The following is an 18,122-nucleotide window of genomic DNA, read 5'->3' as shown; positions in this document are numbered from 1 at the left end:
AGATATAAGCAATATCTCTGCAGACTAGGCAAAAGAAACAATCAACAAGACAAAAAGGGAACAAGAAGACAAAAACACCTCCCCACCAGCAATCAGCACTCAGATAAGCAGAGATTAATTCCAAGATTAACATCAGACCAACAATCAAGTCAACAATACCCCAAACAAGGAACTGCCAGACAAGCCAGCAGTAAACAGCCCAACCAAAGAACCTCATTGAGCCGTGGTGGTGCTGTGGTTAAAGTGCAATATTGCAGGCTAATTCAGCTGACTGCCAGCAGTTCGATCCTGACCAGTTCAAGGTGGAACTCAGCCTTCCATCTTTCCGAAGCCAATAAAACGAGGACCCAGATTGTTGGGAACAAGAGGCTGACTCTGTAAACCGCTTAGAGAGGGCTGTGAAGCGCTATGAAGCAGTATATAAGTCTAAGTACTACTGCTAATGCCCTTCCTTCCTTCCTTCCTTCCTTCCTTCCTTCCTTCCCTTCCCTTCCCTTCCCTTCCCTTCCCTTCCCTTCTCTCTCTCCCAGTGATTAGAATGCAGTATTGCAGGCTAATTTTGCCCACTGCCAGCAGTTCAATCCTGACCAGTTCAAGGTGGACTCAGCCTTCCATCCTTCCAAAGCCAATAAAATGAGGATCCAGATCGTTGGGGGTAATAGGCTGACTCTGCAAACCACCTAGAGAAGTCTGTGAAGCGGTATATGAGTCTAAGTGCTATTGCTATTCCATGGAATGGGTGGCCACTGCAGAAAAGGCTGTCCTACACCCTACCCAGCATGGCAACTGGGTTGGTAAAACTCTTTGACCAACGTGGTCCACAGCTTGCCCCTTTTGCCAGATTGAGTGAGACAGGCCAGGGAAATGCAGGAGAATTATAAAGGGACAACTGATTTTTGCAAGCAGCATAAAGTTATGTGTATGCGGTATTTATTTTACAACAAGGGCCTCCTATCTGTCAAATATCAAACATAAAGGAAAATTCAGTGCTGGAGAATGATAAAACATTCAGTATATCCAAGTAACACCTGAAAAGTCCAACTCATGTGCCAGACTAAGCAATAATTTGTGAATCAATCACAGTTGGCAGGGCTTAAACCAGGGCATGATTTATACACCTGAATGAATTCACACCTAGAGGCAAGTGTAGGCAGGACATAAAAAGTCACAATGACAGCCAGAAGTGTGCAGTTCAAGCCCTGTCCTTTTGGTACAATAACACACAGAAAAATAAGTGGAATTTTGATGGCTGAATTGCCTCTGCCCTCTTGCCTTTTTCTCCTTTTGGACACCTCCCACAGGTATAGAGGTGGGATGGCCTGGAAAAAAAACCGGAAAAATTGGGGACAAAACAAGTTTTTTCCTTTTTTCCCAAAGCCGTTTTTCCCCCCCAGAAAAATTGTGAAAAATAGGAGTGTGGAATATGTTCTTTTCCCATGATAAATAATATATATATGACATGGCGTTGAAACTGTGTAACACGAAGACCTTAATGAGAGATTTCTGAGACTTTTTGTAAAGTCTTAAATTATTGCAAGTTCTCTCAGCTGAAGACGAGCAAATCCTGAAATTCAATTCAAGTTAACACTGTACTTCTCAAGGCAGTTCTTAAACCAGAGAAATATGCATTTCTGCCACTAGGGGGCACTGCAGGGAAAAGGCTCCAATTTAGTTTGCTTATGTACAGTACCTTGGACCTCCTACGGTTGAATAATTGTTGTTATACGAGGAAGAATAAATGGAAAATGATAGTAGTTCAGAAAATGAGATTGAATAAACTGCATGCATATGTTGTGTCTTCTCTTTCTTTTTTTTTTTAAAACACCAATCAAAAGGTAAACCTTGTATGGAGGTTTACCTTGTATGTAAGGTCCACATATTGAAGTGGACCTTAACTTTATTTGTTATTGGTACTAAGGGGCAAATCTGATTATTATTTTTTATGTAGATGGTTTCTTGATTTTTTTTTTGTTGCTTTTGAGGGAAAGGGGGTGGTTACCTGTTCTATTACAAGCAAAATACTTTTACATGCACTGCATTTCACACAATTTGTAAAACTACTCCATGCTGAACTTTTTTTCCCCAATTTTTCCAAAATTTCTATTTTTTCTGGAAAAAATGGGGGGGGGATTTTTTTCACATGGCTTCAAAATTTCCGGAAATTTGACATCTCTACATAGGTGTCCCTCTTCACACAACACACTAGGCCAAAAGCATCCGAATCAGTGGTGAAATGTAAAATTTGTTACTACCGGTTCTGTGGGCGTGGCTTGGTGGTGGGGGTAATGTGACTTGGGTGGGCGTGGCCAACTTTTTTTTTTTTTTTTTTTTACTTTTAAAACTTTTTTTCCTACAACCTCTTCGGCAGAAGAGGTTGTAAAAAAATGCTTTTAAAAGCCTCTGACAATCAGGCAACTCAGCTAGGATTGTCAGAGGCTTTTAAAAGCATTTTTTCGGCCGAAGATGTTGTAGAAAAAAATGCTTTTAAAAATTAAAAAAAAAACCTGATGATTGTGTGGCTCAGCTGAGCATGGGGGGGGGGCAGGGATTTTTGCTACTGGTTCTCCGAACCACCTGCCGCCATCGCTACCTGATCGGGCGATCTGGTCTGAACTGGGAGCATTTCACCCCTGATCCAAATCATAATGTTGGCTCAACATCTAGGTCCAACATTAGGACAGGGTTCTCCAACTGTGGCAACGTTAAAACTTGGGGACTTCAACTCCCAGAATTCCACAGATAGCAGAATTCTGGGAGTTGAAGTCCAGAAGTCTTAACATTGCCAAGGCTGGAGAATCCCTGCTTTGGGGTATTCTGTAGAAGTCTCTTTCTTCTAGCTCTGCACTTGTGCCCTTGCCAAGCAGCTCAGCTCCCTCCGTGTGCCAACCCGGTTGCCATGCTAGACCTTCTGTTGATGGAACTTTCTCTTTCTTAGCTGCGCCTCGGCCAATGGGGTGCCAGGCTCAGATCTGCACATTCCATCCCATTTGTGCAGGTTCTCCTTTTGGAACATTGATGCCTCACACCCCCGGGCACCCATGCCAATGTGCTTGGCCTGGCTCGGAGAGACCAACAGCGAGGAACGGAGGAGTTCGTTTCCTGAGAGCCTCGTGCCAGTTATATCCCAGGTATGCCGCCATCACCAAGCTCCAACCCAAGAGGGGCATCAAAGTTTTTGCTAGGCAGAGAAAAATGTCTCTACTCGTTCTCATTCTGTTGAATGAAAGGGCGTTTTCTTTAGACATTTCTTCTTAAAGAGAGATTCAGGGACTTCTGCTGGGTACAGTAGGATGTTCTCCCACTGGCTCAGTGGCTAAGACACTGAGCTTGTTGATCAGAAAGGTCAGCAGTTCGGCGGTTCAAATCGCTAGTACAGGTCTCCTGCGTGAGCAGGGGGTTGGACTAGATGACCTCCAAAGTCCCTTCCAACTCTGTTACTTTTACTAATTAAAGGATGGTGGCCAGGAAGATATTTTGAGTGGCCTTTCCTTTGTTGCATAATGTTCTCTGCAGCCTCAGTGGCTTCCTATCTTTCCATGCTGGTCCCATGTGACTCCTTCCTGAGTGTTTCTTCAGGTGTGCCATTCCTGGGTTGTCTACACTCAACACCATCCCGGTCAAATGGTTGTCCAGTGATGGAGCGCCCAAAACTCCAGGAGGCAACCCCGTCCATTGATTGATTCTTCTCACTGTAAGGAAATTTCTCCCTACTTCTATCGGTAGTTGGATCTCTCTTTGATAATCTTCCACCTATTACTTCTTATCTTGCCCCCGGGGGCTTTGGAGAAGAAGTCAATCCTCTCCTCTTCATAACAGCCCTTCAGAGCACTGGAAGACTGCCATCGTGTACCCCCTGATCTTTCTTGTTGATAGGGTAGACATACCTACCCTGTTTCCCTGAAAATAAGACCTCCCCTGATAATAAGTCCAATTGGGATTTTGAGTGCATGCGATAAAATAAGCCCCCCTGAAAATAAGCCCTTCCCAAAAATATTTAAACGCATGCACAGCCGGTCCCCGCCATTTCTTCTGGTTAGGGTTAGGGAGACAGAGCTGGAAATCAGGTAAGATGGCAAGAGGAGCCCCGTCTTGCTCCATGCACCCCAAAATAATAAGACCTCCCTGAAAATAAGGCCAAGAGTTTATTTTGGGGTTCAAAAAAATATAAGACAGGGTCTTATTTTGGGGGAAACACGGAAGCTCCCTCAACCATTCATCATACAATTTAACCTCCAGACCTCTTATCCTCTTTGTTGTTGTTTTTGCGCACTTTCCAGGGACTCAATTTTTTTTGTGGTGACCAGAACTGGACACAGCATTCCAAGTGTGGCCTCATTAGTACTTATAAAGTGGTATTATCACTTCTTATGATCTTGATACGATCTGTTGGTGCAGTGGCTTTTTTGGCAGCTGCAGCACACTGCTGGCTCATACTTAAGTATTTGTCTGCTAGGACTCCTAGATCCCTTTCACAGGTACTGCTGTTGAGCCAGGTATCACTTGTTCCACACCTGTGCATTTGGCTTTTCCTGCTTAAGTATAGGGCCTTACTTTTTCACCAATTGAATTGGTGAATCCAATTTCATTTTAAATCGTATGTTATTCCTGTTTCATTTTAAATTGTGTTTTATCCAATTCCATTTTGAATTGATTTTATCAGATGTTAGTAATAATTTGTATCTGGAACTCTGCACTTTGATATGGCCCAAGGGCTAATCAATAAACTTTAAAGTAAACTAAACTAATCGAAACACCACTGAATTACATATTGTTGGATATGGCTCAATGCTCAAGTCTGTCAAGATGTCAAAATAGTATAGGGTCTCCTGCTTGAGCAAGGGTTAGGATCAGAAGACTTCCAAGGTCTATTCTGATTGATTGATTGATTGAACATTGTTCTGGATCTTAAGCCAATTTGCTAAAGCGATCCCCCCCCCACAAATTTGGTGTCATCTGCAAATTTGATCAGTTCCTCTTCTATCCCCTCATCTAAATTATTGATGATGATGATGTTGAAAGTACTGGGCCGAAGACCAAACTTTGTGGTATCCCACTGCATGCTTCCTTCCATGTAACTATACTGTAGGTCAGTGATGGCGAACCTTTTAGGCACAGAGTGCCCAAACCGGAAGGTGCACGCGCCAGAGTGCCGTAAACCCAACGACCAGCTGGCCAGCACACATGTGCACCTCGGAAAACTGACAACCAGCTGGCTGAGCTGGGGTGATGGTGCGTGTGCCCACAGAGAGGGCTCTGCGTGCCACCTGTGGCACGCGTGCCATAAGGTTCGCTGTAGGTCCATTGAGGACTTACCCATTGAGTGCAGTTGGTCAGCCACCTGCGAATCCATCTAAGGGTGCCTGCCCACTCCATATCGTTCTAGCTTACCAAGTAATAGGTTGTGGTCTACTGTGTCAAATCACTCATCCATCTTCTCCCCTTGAGTATTTGGTGGAAATGTGAGTCCAGTTCTGTTCCAAAAAAATTCTGCATAATCAAGAATTTCTTTGCTAGCTTCTTGGAACTTCCTGAGTGATAGCCGGAAAACTATTTGGTGTTTTCTTACCAGGATTACTTTCCTGGTTAATCCTACTTGTTACTTACTGTATATTCCGGAAATCCACCTCCATTGTGCATCCATTGTAGGCTGTGGCAGGCAACAGCATCAACCAATTCATTCTAAGGCTATGAAAAATCAAAATACTTGTCTGCTTCATTTTAAACTTTATTCAATTGACGGGGGTTTTTTGCAGCATATCTGCTTCACAACATCATTTGGCAAAAGAAAACAAAAAAAGTTTTATTACAAAACCACGAAGCTCTTACAGCTTATACAAATTTCTTTTTGAAAAGGATGGAATGGCCTCTGCTGGGAGGCCAGTTGCTTCTGTAGGGATGGAGCCTCCCTGACCTCAGATAAAAAGGCTGCCTGCCTTCAGGGATGGTTCAAACATTACGCTAAGACACAGCTGGGCCTTGCACTTAAAACATTGTGGCTTATGTTTTCATGTGGGAATGAGGAAACACATTGTGTTCTGATTCACACATTAAAACATGAATCAGGACATGCACAGAATGCTGATGATAGGGATCACGTGTGTGTACTTCATCATATAAACAAAAATAATAGTAACAATGCTGCAAAGAAAATCTAAATTTTACCTTTTGCATGTAAATATTGGAATCACAGAGCTGGCAGGGACCTTGTGGTTCATCCTCCCACCCATGGCAAGAAAGCTAATGTCATCCCAGACAAACAGTTGCCCAATCTTTTCTTAAAAACTTTCAGGGATAGATTAACAGAGTTGGAAGGGACCTTGCAGGTCATCGAGTCCAACCCTCTGCCCGAGCAGAAGACCCTACATCTGCCTCTACCTAGGATCAAACTCACAATCTCCTGATTGTGAGGCAAGAGCTCCACCTCTAGGCCATGAAATCCAGCAGGTTCTAACAGGTTCTGGAAAACTGGTAGCGGAAATTTTGAGTAGTTCGGAGAACCAGCCAATACCACCTCTGGCTGGCCCCAGAGTAGGATGGGAATGAAGATTTTGCAATATCCTTCCCCTGCCATGCCCACCAAGCCACGCCCACCAAGCCACACCACGTCCACCAAGCCACGCCCGCAGAACCGGTAGTAAAAATAATTGGATTTCACCACTGGACTAGACATACCTAGATACCGCAATCATTCATTGTATGTTTTAGCACGCAATCTCCTAGTCATCTTTGTTGCTCTTCTCTACAGTTTTTCTAGTATTGTAGAAAAAGTGGTTTATTGTATTATGGTGGATCAAAACTAGACACAGTATTCGAAGTGTGGTCTCATCAGTGCAGTATAAAGTGACATTAACACTTCATTTGATCTTGATGTTATCCCTCTGTCAATGCAGCCTAGGATCACATTAGATATTTTGGCAGCTGCAACACACTGCTGGCTCACATTTAAATGGTTTTCCACTAGGATTTCTAGATCCCTTTCACAGTTGCTGCTCTTGAGCCAGATACCACCTATTGTACAGCTGTGCATTGTTTTTTTTCCTTGCCCAAGTATAAAACCTCACTCTTCTCACCACTAAATTGTAGGATAGGGCCCAATGTTCAAGTTTGTCAAGATCCTTTCGAATCTTGCGTCTGTATAAGTCTACCCAGTCTTATGACTGTACTCCAGGGCTCAATTATACGGTAGTTGTAATTCAAGGACTGCTTGTACTGTATTCATCATGATAAAGCCAGAACAAGAGGCTCACGTTTATAGCATTCACTACTGAAGTAGAAGCCTTCCCTTGCTCTAAATTTAAACCAAGAGATAAATCTAAATGAGTGGAACTGAAGTTAAGTCAGAAATAACCACTAGGAAAGTTTTCTTTCCTAAGTCCAACCATAACTACAGGAATATCCCTGGGGTGAAGTTCCTAGGACAGTGATCCCCAAACTCTTCAGTTCATCAACCCCTTCATGAAGTTTCAGATTGTTCACTGACTCCAAATATATGTTCTATGAAAATAATGTAATAAACTTTTTAAGTAATAGTACCGTATTTTCCCCAAAATAAGCACTAGGTCCATCCAGGAGTGAAATGCTCCCGGTTCGGACCAGATCATCCGATCCGGTAGCGATGGAGGCGGGTGGTTCAGAGAACCGGTAGCAAAAATCCCTGCCACCCCCACCCCCCACATGCTTAGCTGAGCCACACAATCATCAGAGGCTTTTTTTAAAACTTTTAAAAGCATTTTTTCTTCGGCTGAAAAAATGCTTTTAAAAGTAAAAAAAAAAAAAGCCTCTGATGATCGCGCAGCTCAGCTGGGATTGTCAGAGCCTTTTAAAAGCATTTTTTCTACAACCTCTGGCTGAAGTTGTTGTTGAAAAAATGCTTTTTAAAGTTAAAAAAAAAAAGTTGGCCACGCCCACCCAGTCATATTAAACCCACCCACACCAAGCTACGCCCACAGAACCGGTAATAACAAATTTTACATTTCACCACTGACCAGGTCTTATTTTGGGGGGACGTTTTACCCGCTTACCTTAGGACCGCTGCAGCCAGGCCTCCCATGCCCTGACACCTGTCACACCACTGCCTGACTTTTTCTGCAGCCACTGGTGGCCGGTTGCAGCCAGACACCTCATGGCTCGTCGCACCGGTGCTGTCGCTGTAGCAGGAGGCTGAGTGGGGCACTGTACCATTGCACGCACGAGCAGCACCACCGGCACGATGCATCACATGACGTCTGGCCGCAAGTGGCCACCAGCGGCTGCAGAAGAAGTCGGGCCGTGGCGTGACAGGTGTTGGGGCATGGGAGGCCTGGCCGTAGAGGTCCTGTAAGCGGTTGTGGGGCGCATGGGGCACCACCACCCCACCACCCCGCCCCAGCTTGATTTTTATGCATGCGTCTTGCCGTACCTTATACAACCAGACGGTAGGTGGGACTTAACTAGGGCTTATTTGGGGAGGATGTAGGGCTTATATTAGGCACAGGCATGAAAATCAGGTTAGGGCTTGTTTTCAGGGTAAGTCGTATTTTCGAGGAAACACAATATTATAAATAATAGTTTATTTATAACAAACTATTTATAGTAATAGTAATAGTAACTATTTATTTATAGTAATATAGTAAATAATTTATTAAAATCTGCACATAGACAAAATTTCCATCAACAATTATAAAAGGATCCTCACATAGGTTATGGCGATATATTACGACATCCTATGTTCTTGAAAATAACATAATGTGCGTGAAGGTCAACCAACTTCCGGCCTTGAGGTCACATTTTAGTGCATGTAATAAAAAAATTATCATAGGCCAGTAAAGAAAGAAAACTTGGTGGGAATATAGAGTTGAAAAAAATAAGTTGAAAATCAGCATATTAAAATATTGCGGGAGTTTCAAATGTAGGCTGATAATCTTGGCTCATAATATACCAGATACAACATTGGTAGGAAAGAAGAATTTGTGGATAATTGATACCAGGTGAAATACAAGACAAAGAATTGAAGGTCACAAAATATTAAGATCTGAAAATTGAAATTGACATAGGATTATGGCATAAGCCAACTGTGGTGGTCCCAGTGGTGTGACGCATTGGGTGCTGTATCAAAAAATCCCGAACAGCACTTTACAAAAGCTGTGCCTTGACAAAATTTCCATCAGACAATTACAAAAGGCCACACTGTTGGATTCATCCATTTACTGTACTGATAGATTATGACATTCTAGGTACGTGATGGCGAACCTATGGCAAGCATGCCAGAGGTGGCATGCAGCGCCCACTCTGTGGGCTCGTGAGCCGTTGCCCCAGTTCAGCTCCACCACGCATTTACACGTGCCTCCCGCTAGCCAGCTGGTCTTTGGGTCTCTGCCGTGCATGCATAGGGGGCAGCCTGCATGTGGTGGGGCCGCACACACATGCGCAGGGCAGGGTGCATGTGGGCGGTATGCGTGCATGCGTGGCGGCAGGGCACATCCAGGGGGACCGTGCATGCATGCAGGGGTGCATGCGTGGGGCGGTGCGTGCATGCATGGGGGCAGGGTTCATGTGAGGGCCACACATGCATGCACAGGGTACAGGACGCATGCACTGGGGCCGCATGCGCATTGCATTTTGGGGGCGTGCGCTTTGGGCCCTCGGTCCTGAAAAGGTTAGCCATCACTGTTCTAGGTTCTTGAGAAGAACTGGATGGGTATGAAGGCCAACAGAAGAACTGGCAGCTGTGACTGCAGATTGTTCTGTATGCAGAAATTCCAAACCAGTCCAAACATCTGGATACAAAAAACCATAATTACAATAATCTCCCCGTGACAGTGGTGAAATCTGAACCGGTTTGTTACTGGTTCGCTGGCCGCATATGCGCGCTGTGCGCCAAATGCACGCTGCGCATGCGCACCAAACGTGTGCTGCGCATTTAAAAAGCTATCAGTTCACTTGAACTGGTAGTTTAAAAAAGCTACGATTTGACAATCGCTTCTGCCGCACGGTTTAGCTTTGCTAGAAAGCAGGATTTCCCGCTTTCTAGCAAAGCTAAACCACGTGCCACAGCTGATCCCTCCCCCTCGCTGTTCTACTTATCTTCCCAAGCATCCTTTTGGCACATAATGCGCATGCCCAAACCGAAGCGAACCGGTAGCATTTCAACCCTGCCCAGTGAAGCCCTACCTTGATGTGATTGTGGGGTTTGTGTGCTCTGAGGAAGGTTAGAGCTATGCCTGAGGTTCAGTGGTGGGTTTCAAAAATTTTTACTACTGGTTCAGTGGGTGTGGCTTGGTGGGCGTGGCATGGCTTGGTGGGTGTGGCTTGGTGGGCGTGGCAGGGAAGCATACTGTAAAATCTCCATTCCCACCCCACTCCAGGGGAAGGTTACTGCAAAATCCCCATTTCCTCCCAATCAGAATTTTTACTATCGGTTCTCCGAACTACTCAAAATTTCTGCTACCAGTTCTCCAGAACTGATCAGTACCTGCTGAACTCACCTCTGCTGAGGTTCAACTGTAGGAGGCAGCTGTCACCAGAAGAGCCAGGCAAAGAATGTCTTTCCCATAAACAATAGGATGAGAAGTAATTTACAGACCAGATTGGTTATCATCCAGACCATCTTTTCATCCAGTTTCTGGACATCTTGGGGCAAACGGGCTGCAGAATTCAGGACTGTTATTACGAATCAAATCCAACGAGAAGAGGATAACTGAAAAGAATGCCTTTATTTCTGGAAAAGAACAACATTCAGAACCAGAAGTAACAGAAGAGAGGCTAGCAGATCAATGTCAGTTTATAACACGAAATAAAAGTATCCCCAAAAGCAAAATTGGGAGAATTGCAAAGGTCTACCCAGGACAAAGAGATCAAAGTCTTGCCAGAAGTTTCTCAGAAGGCAGAGGCAAACCAGGAAGAATCAGAAATAGAAGAAGTCAGCATAGCAATTGACACATTTTTTCCTTCCAAACCAGGGACCTTCCCCTCTGCCTTTTCCTCAGAAACAACAAACTAATTAGAAAAGGAGAATTGAAAGAAAGACTAACTGAGCATCTAAAGCAGGGGTGTCAAACTCAAGGCCTGGGGGCCGGATATGGCCCGCAGGGTGCTTAGATCTGGCCGGCGGGGCCGCCATGGAAACAGCGAAGGACTGGCCCACAGTGCCTCTGCCAGCGAAAACAGAGTTCAGGAGAGCTGCGTGTGGCCCTCCCGAGCTCCGTTTTCACTAGCAGACGGTTGCAGGAGGCCGTTGCAGCCCAAAATGGACCTCAGGAGGCTATTTTCGCTGGCAGAGCACTCGGGCCACCACACGCCCACTCCGGGCCCCCGAGGTCGAACACAACCGTGATGAAGCGGTCCTCAATGAAATCGAGTTTGAAACCCGTGAGCTAAAACAACCACACAAGAACAACACCATGAGGTTGCCTGATGCGAAGCTTCTTCCAAAGAAACAGCAAGCAGAACTATTAAAAGTATGACAATATTTTAATATCAAATATAAGCACCAGCTCACTGTAAGAAACAAGTCAGCTAACGTAGAGCACCGCTGCAGAAATAACTGAATACCTGGGACACAAAATCAACAAAGAAGGAAAAAAGGGCATATGCTGCACCACCGAGATAGAAGATAAGATCAGCGTGCTAAGGTTAGTCGCAAGCAAGCTAGAACGGATGAAACAGAAGAAGCTGAAGAACAAAAAGACCAAAGAACACCTGGTCAAGAAATGTCAAGTGGAAACAAGGAAGATCAAGGAAGCACCAGAAACAATAAAGCAGCAAATGACAGGTACAGCCAAGATCAGCAGATGCCAAGCTCAAATTGAACACTATGAGCAGAAATGTCCAATTTCAATCTAATCATAAATATTTCTACAAATCCATCAATGGAGAGACTGCAGAGAACCAGTTAATGCTTGACCAAGAAGACACCAGGTGAAGATGAAGTCCATACAGTAGTGGCCAAAATTGTGGAAACCTTTTGGGAAAAGTGTATATTTGAAGTTTGATGGCTAATAACACCACTTTTTTTGGAGTTTCAAGATAATCCTATTCCACTGCTAGAATGGCAGCCCTGTCCGAAGACGTCTCCGTGGTCATATGGCCGGCATGACTCAACGCCAAAGGCGCACGGAACGCTGTTACCTTATTCCAATAGCAAATCCTTCCTAAAGCTTATTGCATTACATTCTTGATTAAATTATCTTTCCATTGATATATAATTTTATGGTACTACTCCAAAAAAAAATGTGGTTTTATTAGCTAGTTTTAGAAAATACACTTTTCCCAAAAGGTTTCCACAATTTTGGCCACTACTGTAGTTTTTGGTTGAAACATCTTACTGGTTTACACCCACTCATGGCCAAGCAATGTAACAACACACAGGTGGTCCTCGATTTATAGATGTTCATTTCAAGCATATAACATCAAGCACATAGAAGTCAAGAAGAAGGTTAGAAGTATATCATGGGAGTGAAGCAGGGGTGAAATCCAGGAGGTTCTGACACGTTCTGGAGAACCGGTAGCGGAAATTTTGAGTAGTTCGGAGAACTGGCAAATTCCACCTCTGGCTGGTCCCAGAGTGGGGTGGGAATGGGGATTTTGCACTGCCACGCCCACCAAGCCACACCACGCCCACCACACCCTCAGAACCGGTAGTAAAAAAAATCTGGATTTCACCACTGGTTAAATCTATAAATATATATCTTGGTTAACAGCAACATTTTGTGCAAACACCGAGTAGACAGTTCAGAAGGAGCCCTACTCCGAGTTTGCAAAGCACAGCTGCCGATGCTTTAGATGTACATTCGATGTGCAGCTTAATCCTTGGTGGTACAAAAACATGGGCTGATTTTAGGGGGTGTGATGACAGGGTTGTTAAACCTGAAGGATTCCATCCCCATTAGAACATTGGCTGCTAGAATGAATTCAGTGCCTGGGATTTTTTGAAGTACACAATGCTGAGGGGACATGGCAGGATCATGGCCAAATCCCAGGTTTTCTGGTTTGGTAAAGGGAAGAGGTGAGTTTCAGAATGGGACAATTTACCGCTGCCAACTCACTGCAGACAATTCACCATGGCCAACCTGCCATGGGACACCTTGACGCAGGACAATTCAATAATTCAATTTAATTATTTAAAACAATTTCATTAAAATAACTTAATTTTTGTCATTTCATTTTGTCCCTCTCCTTTGGCATCTTTTTTTTAATGATTCTCTTCTACCGTTTCTTCGATGTTAGTGTAACTCTTGTCCCACGGCGAATTGTCCCGTGGCAAGTTGGTGGTTGCAAGTTGGCCACGGAGAGTTGTCCTAGACCCGTGATGGCGAACCTATGGCAAGCGTGCCAGAGGTGGCACGCAGAGCCCTGTGGGCACGCATGCCATCACCAGCTGCTCTTCCAGGTTCCGTTGCACGCATGCACGCCGGACAGCTGGTCCATCGCGCATGTTCACCGGCCAGCTGCTCTCTTCTGGGTTCAGCTGGCCAGCGTGCATGCACGCAATGGAACCCAAAAGAGAGCAGCTGTCCGGTGTGCATGTGCGATGGACCAGCTGTCCGGCGTGCATGCGTGCAACAGAAACCGGAAGTGCAGCTGGCTGCCACGCACATGCACACCAGCCAGCTGCTCTCTTCCAGGTTCCGGGGTTCCGCACTCCAGCATGCGCATACACAAGCACACTCCAGTTTCGGCACTCGGTGCCGAAAAGGTTAACCATCACTATCCTAGACCCAGTGAGTTTAGAGGGATTGTCTTTTTTTAAAACAATCAGAAGTATGAGCAAGGCATTCAGAATAGGGGCAGGGGGCAAGAGAGCCTGAGCTTTCAGCAATTAGGGAGGCAGAGGCTTGGAAACGAAGGGGGGCAAACCACAATCAAATCATGATCACTCAGTTAAAGATTACAGCCATTCCTATTGGAGCAGCGGTGGCACAGTGGATAGAATGCAGTATTGCATGCTGACTCTGCCCATTGCCAGGAGTTCGATCCTGACTGGCTCAAGGTTGATTCAGCCTTCCATCCAGGGATGAAATCCGGTAGCGATCGTGGCGGGTGGTTTGGTGATCCGGTAGCAATAGCGGAGTGAAGCTCCACCCACCCACTTGGATGTCGTTACGTCCTGGTTTTAACCAGGAAGTAATGTGTTACCTTCTGCGCATGCGCAGATTTTGCACATGTGCAGAAGGTCTGCGCGCACATGTGATGCATGCACATGCGTGCACTTCCGAACCGCTAAGGAAGGTAAATAGATTTCACCCCTGCTTCCATCCTTTCCAAGATGGGAAAAATGAGGACTCAGATTGTTGGAGAGGTGACCTGCTGACACTGTAAACCTGCTTAGAGAGTGCTGTAAAAGCACAGTGAAGCGGTATATACAGTGGGGCAAAAAAGTATTTAGTCAGCCACCAATTGTGCAAGTTTTCCCACTTAAAAAGATGAGAGAGGCCTGTAATTGTCATCATAGATAGACCTCAACTATGAGAGACAAAATGAGAAAACAAATCCAGACAATCACATTGTCTGATTTGGAAAGAATTTATTTGCAAATTATGGTGGAAAATAAGTATTTGGTCACCTACAAACAAGCAAGATTTCTGGCTCTCAAAGACCTGTAACTTCTTCTTCAAGAGGCTCCTCTGTCCTCCACTCATTACCTGTATTAATGGCACCTGTTTGAACTTGTTATCAGTATAAAAGACACCTGTCCACAACCTCAAACAGTCACACTCCAAACTCCACTATGGTGAAGACCAAAGAGCTGTCGAAGGACACCAGAAACAAAATTGTAGACCTGCATCAGGCTGGGAAGACTGAATCTGCAGTAGGCAAGCAGCTTGGTGTGAAAAAATCAACTGTGGGAGCAATAATTAGAAAATGGAAGACATACAAGACCACTGATAATCTCCCTCGATCTGGGGCTCCACGCAAGATCTCACCCCGTGGGGTCAAAATGATCACATGAACGGTGAGCAAAAATCCCAGAATCACACGGTGGGACCAAGTGAATGACCTGCAGAGAGCTGGGTCCAATGTAACAAAGGCTACTATCAGTAACACACTACACCGCCAGGGACTCAGATCCTGCAGCGCCAGATGTGTCCCCCTGCTTAAGCCAGTACATGTCCGGGCCCGTCTGAAGTTTGCTAGAGAGCATTTGGATGATCCAGAAGAGGATTGGGAGAATGTCATATGGTCAGATGAAACCAAAGTAGAACTGTTTGGTAGAAACACAACTCGTCGTGTTTGGAGGAGAGAGAATGCTGAGTTGCATCCAAAGAACACCATACCTACTGTGAAGCATGGAGGTGGCAACATCATGCTTTGGGGCTGTTTCTCTGCAAAGGGACCAGGACAACTGATCCGTCCGTGTACAGGAAAGAATGAATGGGGCCATGTATCGTGAGATTTTGAGTGCAAACGTCCTTCCATCAGCAAGGGCATTGAAGATGAAACGTGGCTGGGTCTTTCAGCATGACAATGATCCCAAACACACCGCCGGGCAATGAAGGAGTGGCTTCGTAAGAAGCATTTCAAGGTCCTGGAATGGCCTAGCCAGTCTCCAGATCTCAACCCTATAGAAAACCTTTGGGGGGAGTTGAAAGTCCGTGTTGCCCAGCGACAGCCCCAAAACATCGCTGCTCTAGAGGAGATCTGCATGGAGGAATGGGCCAACATACCAGCAACAGTGTGTGCCAACCTTGTGAAGACTTATAGAAAACGTTTGACCTCTGTCATTGCCAACAAAGGATATATAACAAAGTAATGAGATGAACTTTTGATATTGACCAAATACTTATTTTCCACCATAATTTGCAAATAAATTCTTTTCAAATCAGACAATGTGATTGTCTGGATTTGTTTTCTCATTTTGTCTCTCATAGTTGAGGTCTACCTATGATGACAATTACAGGCCTCTCATCTTTTTAAGTGGGAGAACTTGCACAATTGGTGGCTGACTAAATACTTTTTTGCCCCACTGTAAGTGCTATTAGTATTGCAATTGGAAGGAATGTGAAATGGAAGAGAGCAGCTTGGTTTTAGCTCAAAGGCATGACTTAGTTTACATTTCTAACCTTTTGCAGGAGAATCCATTCCTGGAGAATAAAGTGATATTTACTCATGTTTGGGAAGCTGATCCACACGGCTCTTTCTGCAGATGACTGGGACTTTACAAGGATACTCTCAAGTAATTCTTTCTTTTTTAAAAAACAAAAAATAGCCTGTGAAAAGTAACATGTAAATTATATTAGAAAAAGAAAACTTATTATCTTTTAAATTTCAAGGATATTTCATCAGAATCCTGAGAACTGTGATTTTGTATATAACAACTAGACTAAGCCCCAACCTATCGAAGTTCATAATGTGGTTTTTGCTTCATGGTTTGTGTGCCCACTCACACAGTGGTTTATTAATCAGGGTTTATGATAAGACCCAGAACACCAGAGCAATGCAAGAAGTTACAAAGAGAAAAACTGATTCCAGAAAATCTACTGGCTTGTGAAATACCAGATTTTTCAGGTTTTGGGGGCGGGGGATTAACTTTATCTCTGGTTCCACCTACACTTATAACAAGCGTTGCAGAATTGACAACTATCTCACTTCAAATAATTGTTTGAGGAACAGGTGTTTAAGCAACAACTTTCAAGATGTGTGGACTTCAACTCCCAGAATTCCCTAGCCAGCATGGCCTAAACATGGCTGGCTGGGGAATTCTGGGAGTTGAAGTCCACACATCTTAAAGTTGTCCAGGTTGAGAAACACTGCTCTAGATAATATAATGGAGAGATGAAGGTTTTGGATTGTGACTAGGAAGACTGTATTTACAGTATTTATTTTTATTTGCTAGATTTATATCCCACCTTTATTCTGTACAACTCAAAGTGGCACGGACCATGTTCTCAACTCTTTGTTTGCCTCACAATAACCATCTTGTGAGATAGATTGGGCTGAGAGACAAAGCTGCCTTCGGTCTCTGAGGGAAACTTTGACTGCTAACCTTCAATGATGAGGCTTTTGGGGGGATTTTGGGATCAATCATCAGCCCAATCAACTTCACAGGATGATTATTTTGGGATCCTATTGAATTGATACACACTCCCTCTATCAACAACCACTGCCCTCTCAGAGAAAAGAAATAAAAACAAGCACTTTAATCCGCAGATTCCCTCTTATATGTTAAATTAAGGCTAACAATACCCCCTCTTGCAGAAACAGAAAACCTCCCCTCAAATATTTGGAAGCTCATCAAAGAGAGGCAATTAGAAACTCATCAATGGGGGTTCATTAGAACATAGAAAAACAAGAGTTGGAAGGGACCTTGGAGGTCATCTAGTCTGATCCCCTTCTCAAGTAGGAGAGTCTAGAGACCATTTCAGACAAATGGTCTGAATCTCTTCTTGAAAGCCAGTGATGAAGCCCTCCACAACTCCTGAAAGGCAACTTGTTCCACTGGTTTATTGCTCTCACTGTCAGAAAATTTCTCCTTATTTCCAGGTTGAATCTCTCCTGGATTAGTGTCCATCCATTGTTTCTCATCTTTCTTTTTGGTGCTTTGGATAATCATTTGCCCCCCTCTTCTTTGTGGCAGCCACTCAAATATTGGAAGACCGTTGTCATGTCACCCCTACTCCTTCTTTTCATTAGACTAGACATACCCAGTTCCTGTAACCGTTCATGTTTTAGCCTCCAGCCCTCTAATCATCTTTGTTGCTCTTCTCTGCACTTTTTTTTTCAGATTCTCAACATCTTATTTATATTATTTATATCCACAATATAAATGGATAGTGGATATCCATTTGGATATAAATGGATATCCAAAACTGGATAGTGTATCCAAATGTAGTCCTACTAAGATAAAGTGATCCTAATACTTCACGTGATCTTGATTCTACCCTTCTGTTAATGCAGCCTAGGATTGCATTAGCTCTGCCTTCCGATGAATTAATTTAACACCTGCTTTTTAATGGATTCATTTTAATTGGATTTACCTTTGGCTAAAATTTCAGAAAAACCATTACCGTGAGATGATCAAGTTAATCAGTCAGAGCTAACACACTATATAGACACCTGTGCATGTAAACTTGTATTATTTTTAAACTGTGTTATAATACAGGTAGTTCTCAACTTACAATCATTCATTTAGTGACTTTTCAAAGTTA

General features: G+C 44.1%; 1 protein-coding gene across 4 annotated transcripts in view; it reads left to right on the top strand.

The window, feature by feature from the left end:
- The first annotated feature begins 2,932 nt into the window (after positions 1–2,932).
- The window catches only part of USP7 (ubiquitin specific peptidase 7), a 122,687-nt gene continuing 107,497 nt past the window's right edge, over positions 2,933–18,122 (top strand). For 2 of the 4 annotated variants that reach the window (XM_087878501.1, XM_087878499.1), the window contains exons 1-2: positions 2,968–3,128; positions 16,047–16,150. Coding sequence is in view for 2 of the 4 variants with exons in the window: in XM_034420561.3 (XP_034276452.1) it covers positions 16,084–16,150 (67 nt within the window). In the remaining 2 variants the exon portion in view is untranslated. Of the gene's footprint in view, positions 3,129–16,046; positions 16,151–18,122 lie in introns of all 4 variants that reach the window. The other 2 variants (XM_034420561.3, XM_087878498.1) reach the window with 2 other exon arrangements.

The sequence above is a fragment of the Pantherophis guttatus genome, chromosome 14 (genome assembly GCF_059756535.1).
Source record: "Pantherophis guttatus breed Tessera chromosome 14, ASM5975653v1, whole genome shotgun sequence".
NCBI classification, from domain to species: Eukaryota; Metazoa; Chordata; class Lepidosauria; order Squamata; family Colubridae; genus Pantherophis; species Pantherophis guttatus.
The sequence above is the reverse complement of the archived record's forward strand: the minus strand, read 5'-3'. Positions and strand labels throughout refer to the sequence as shown.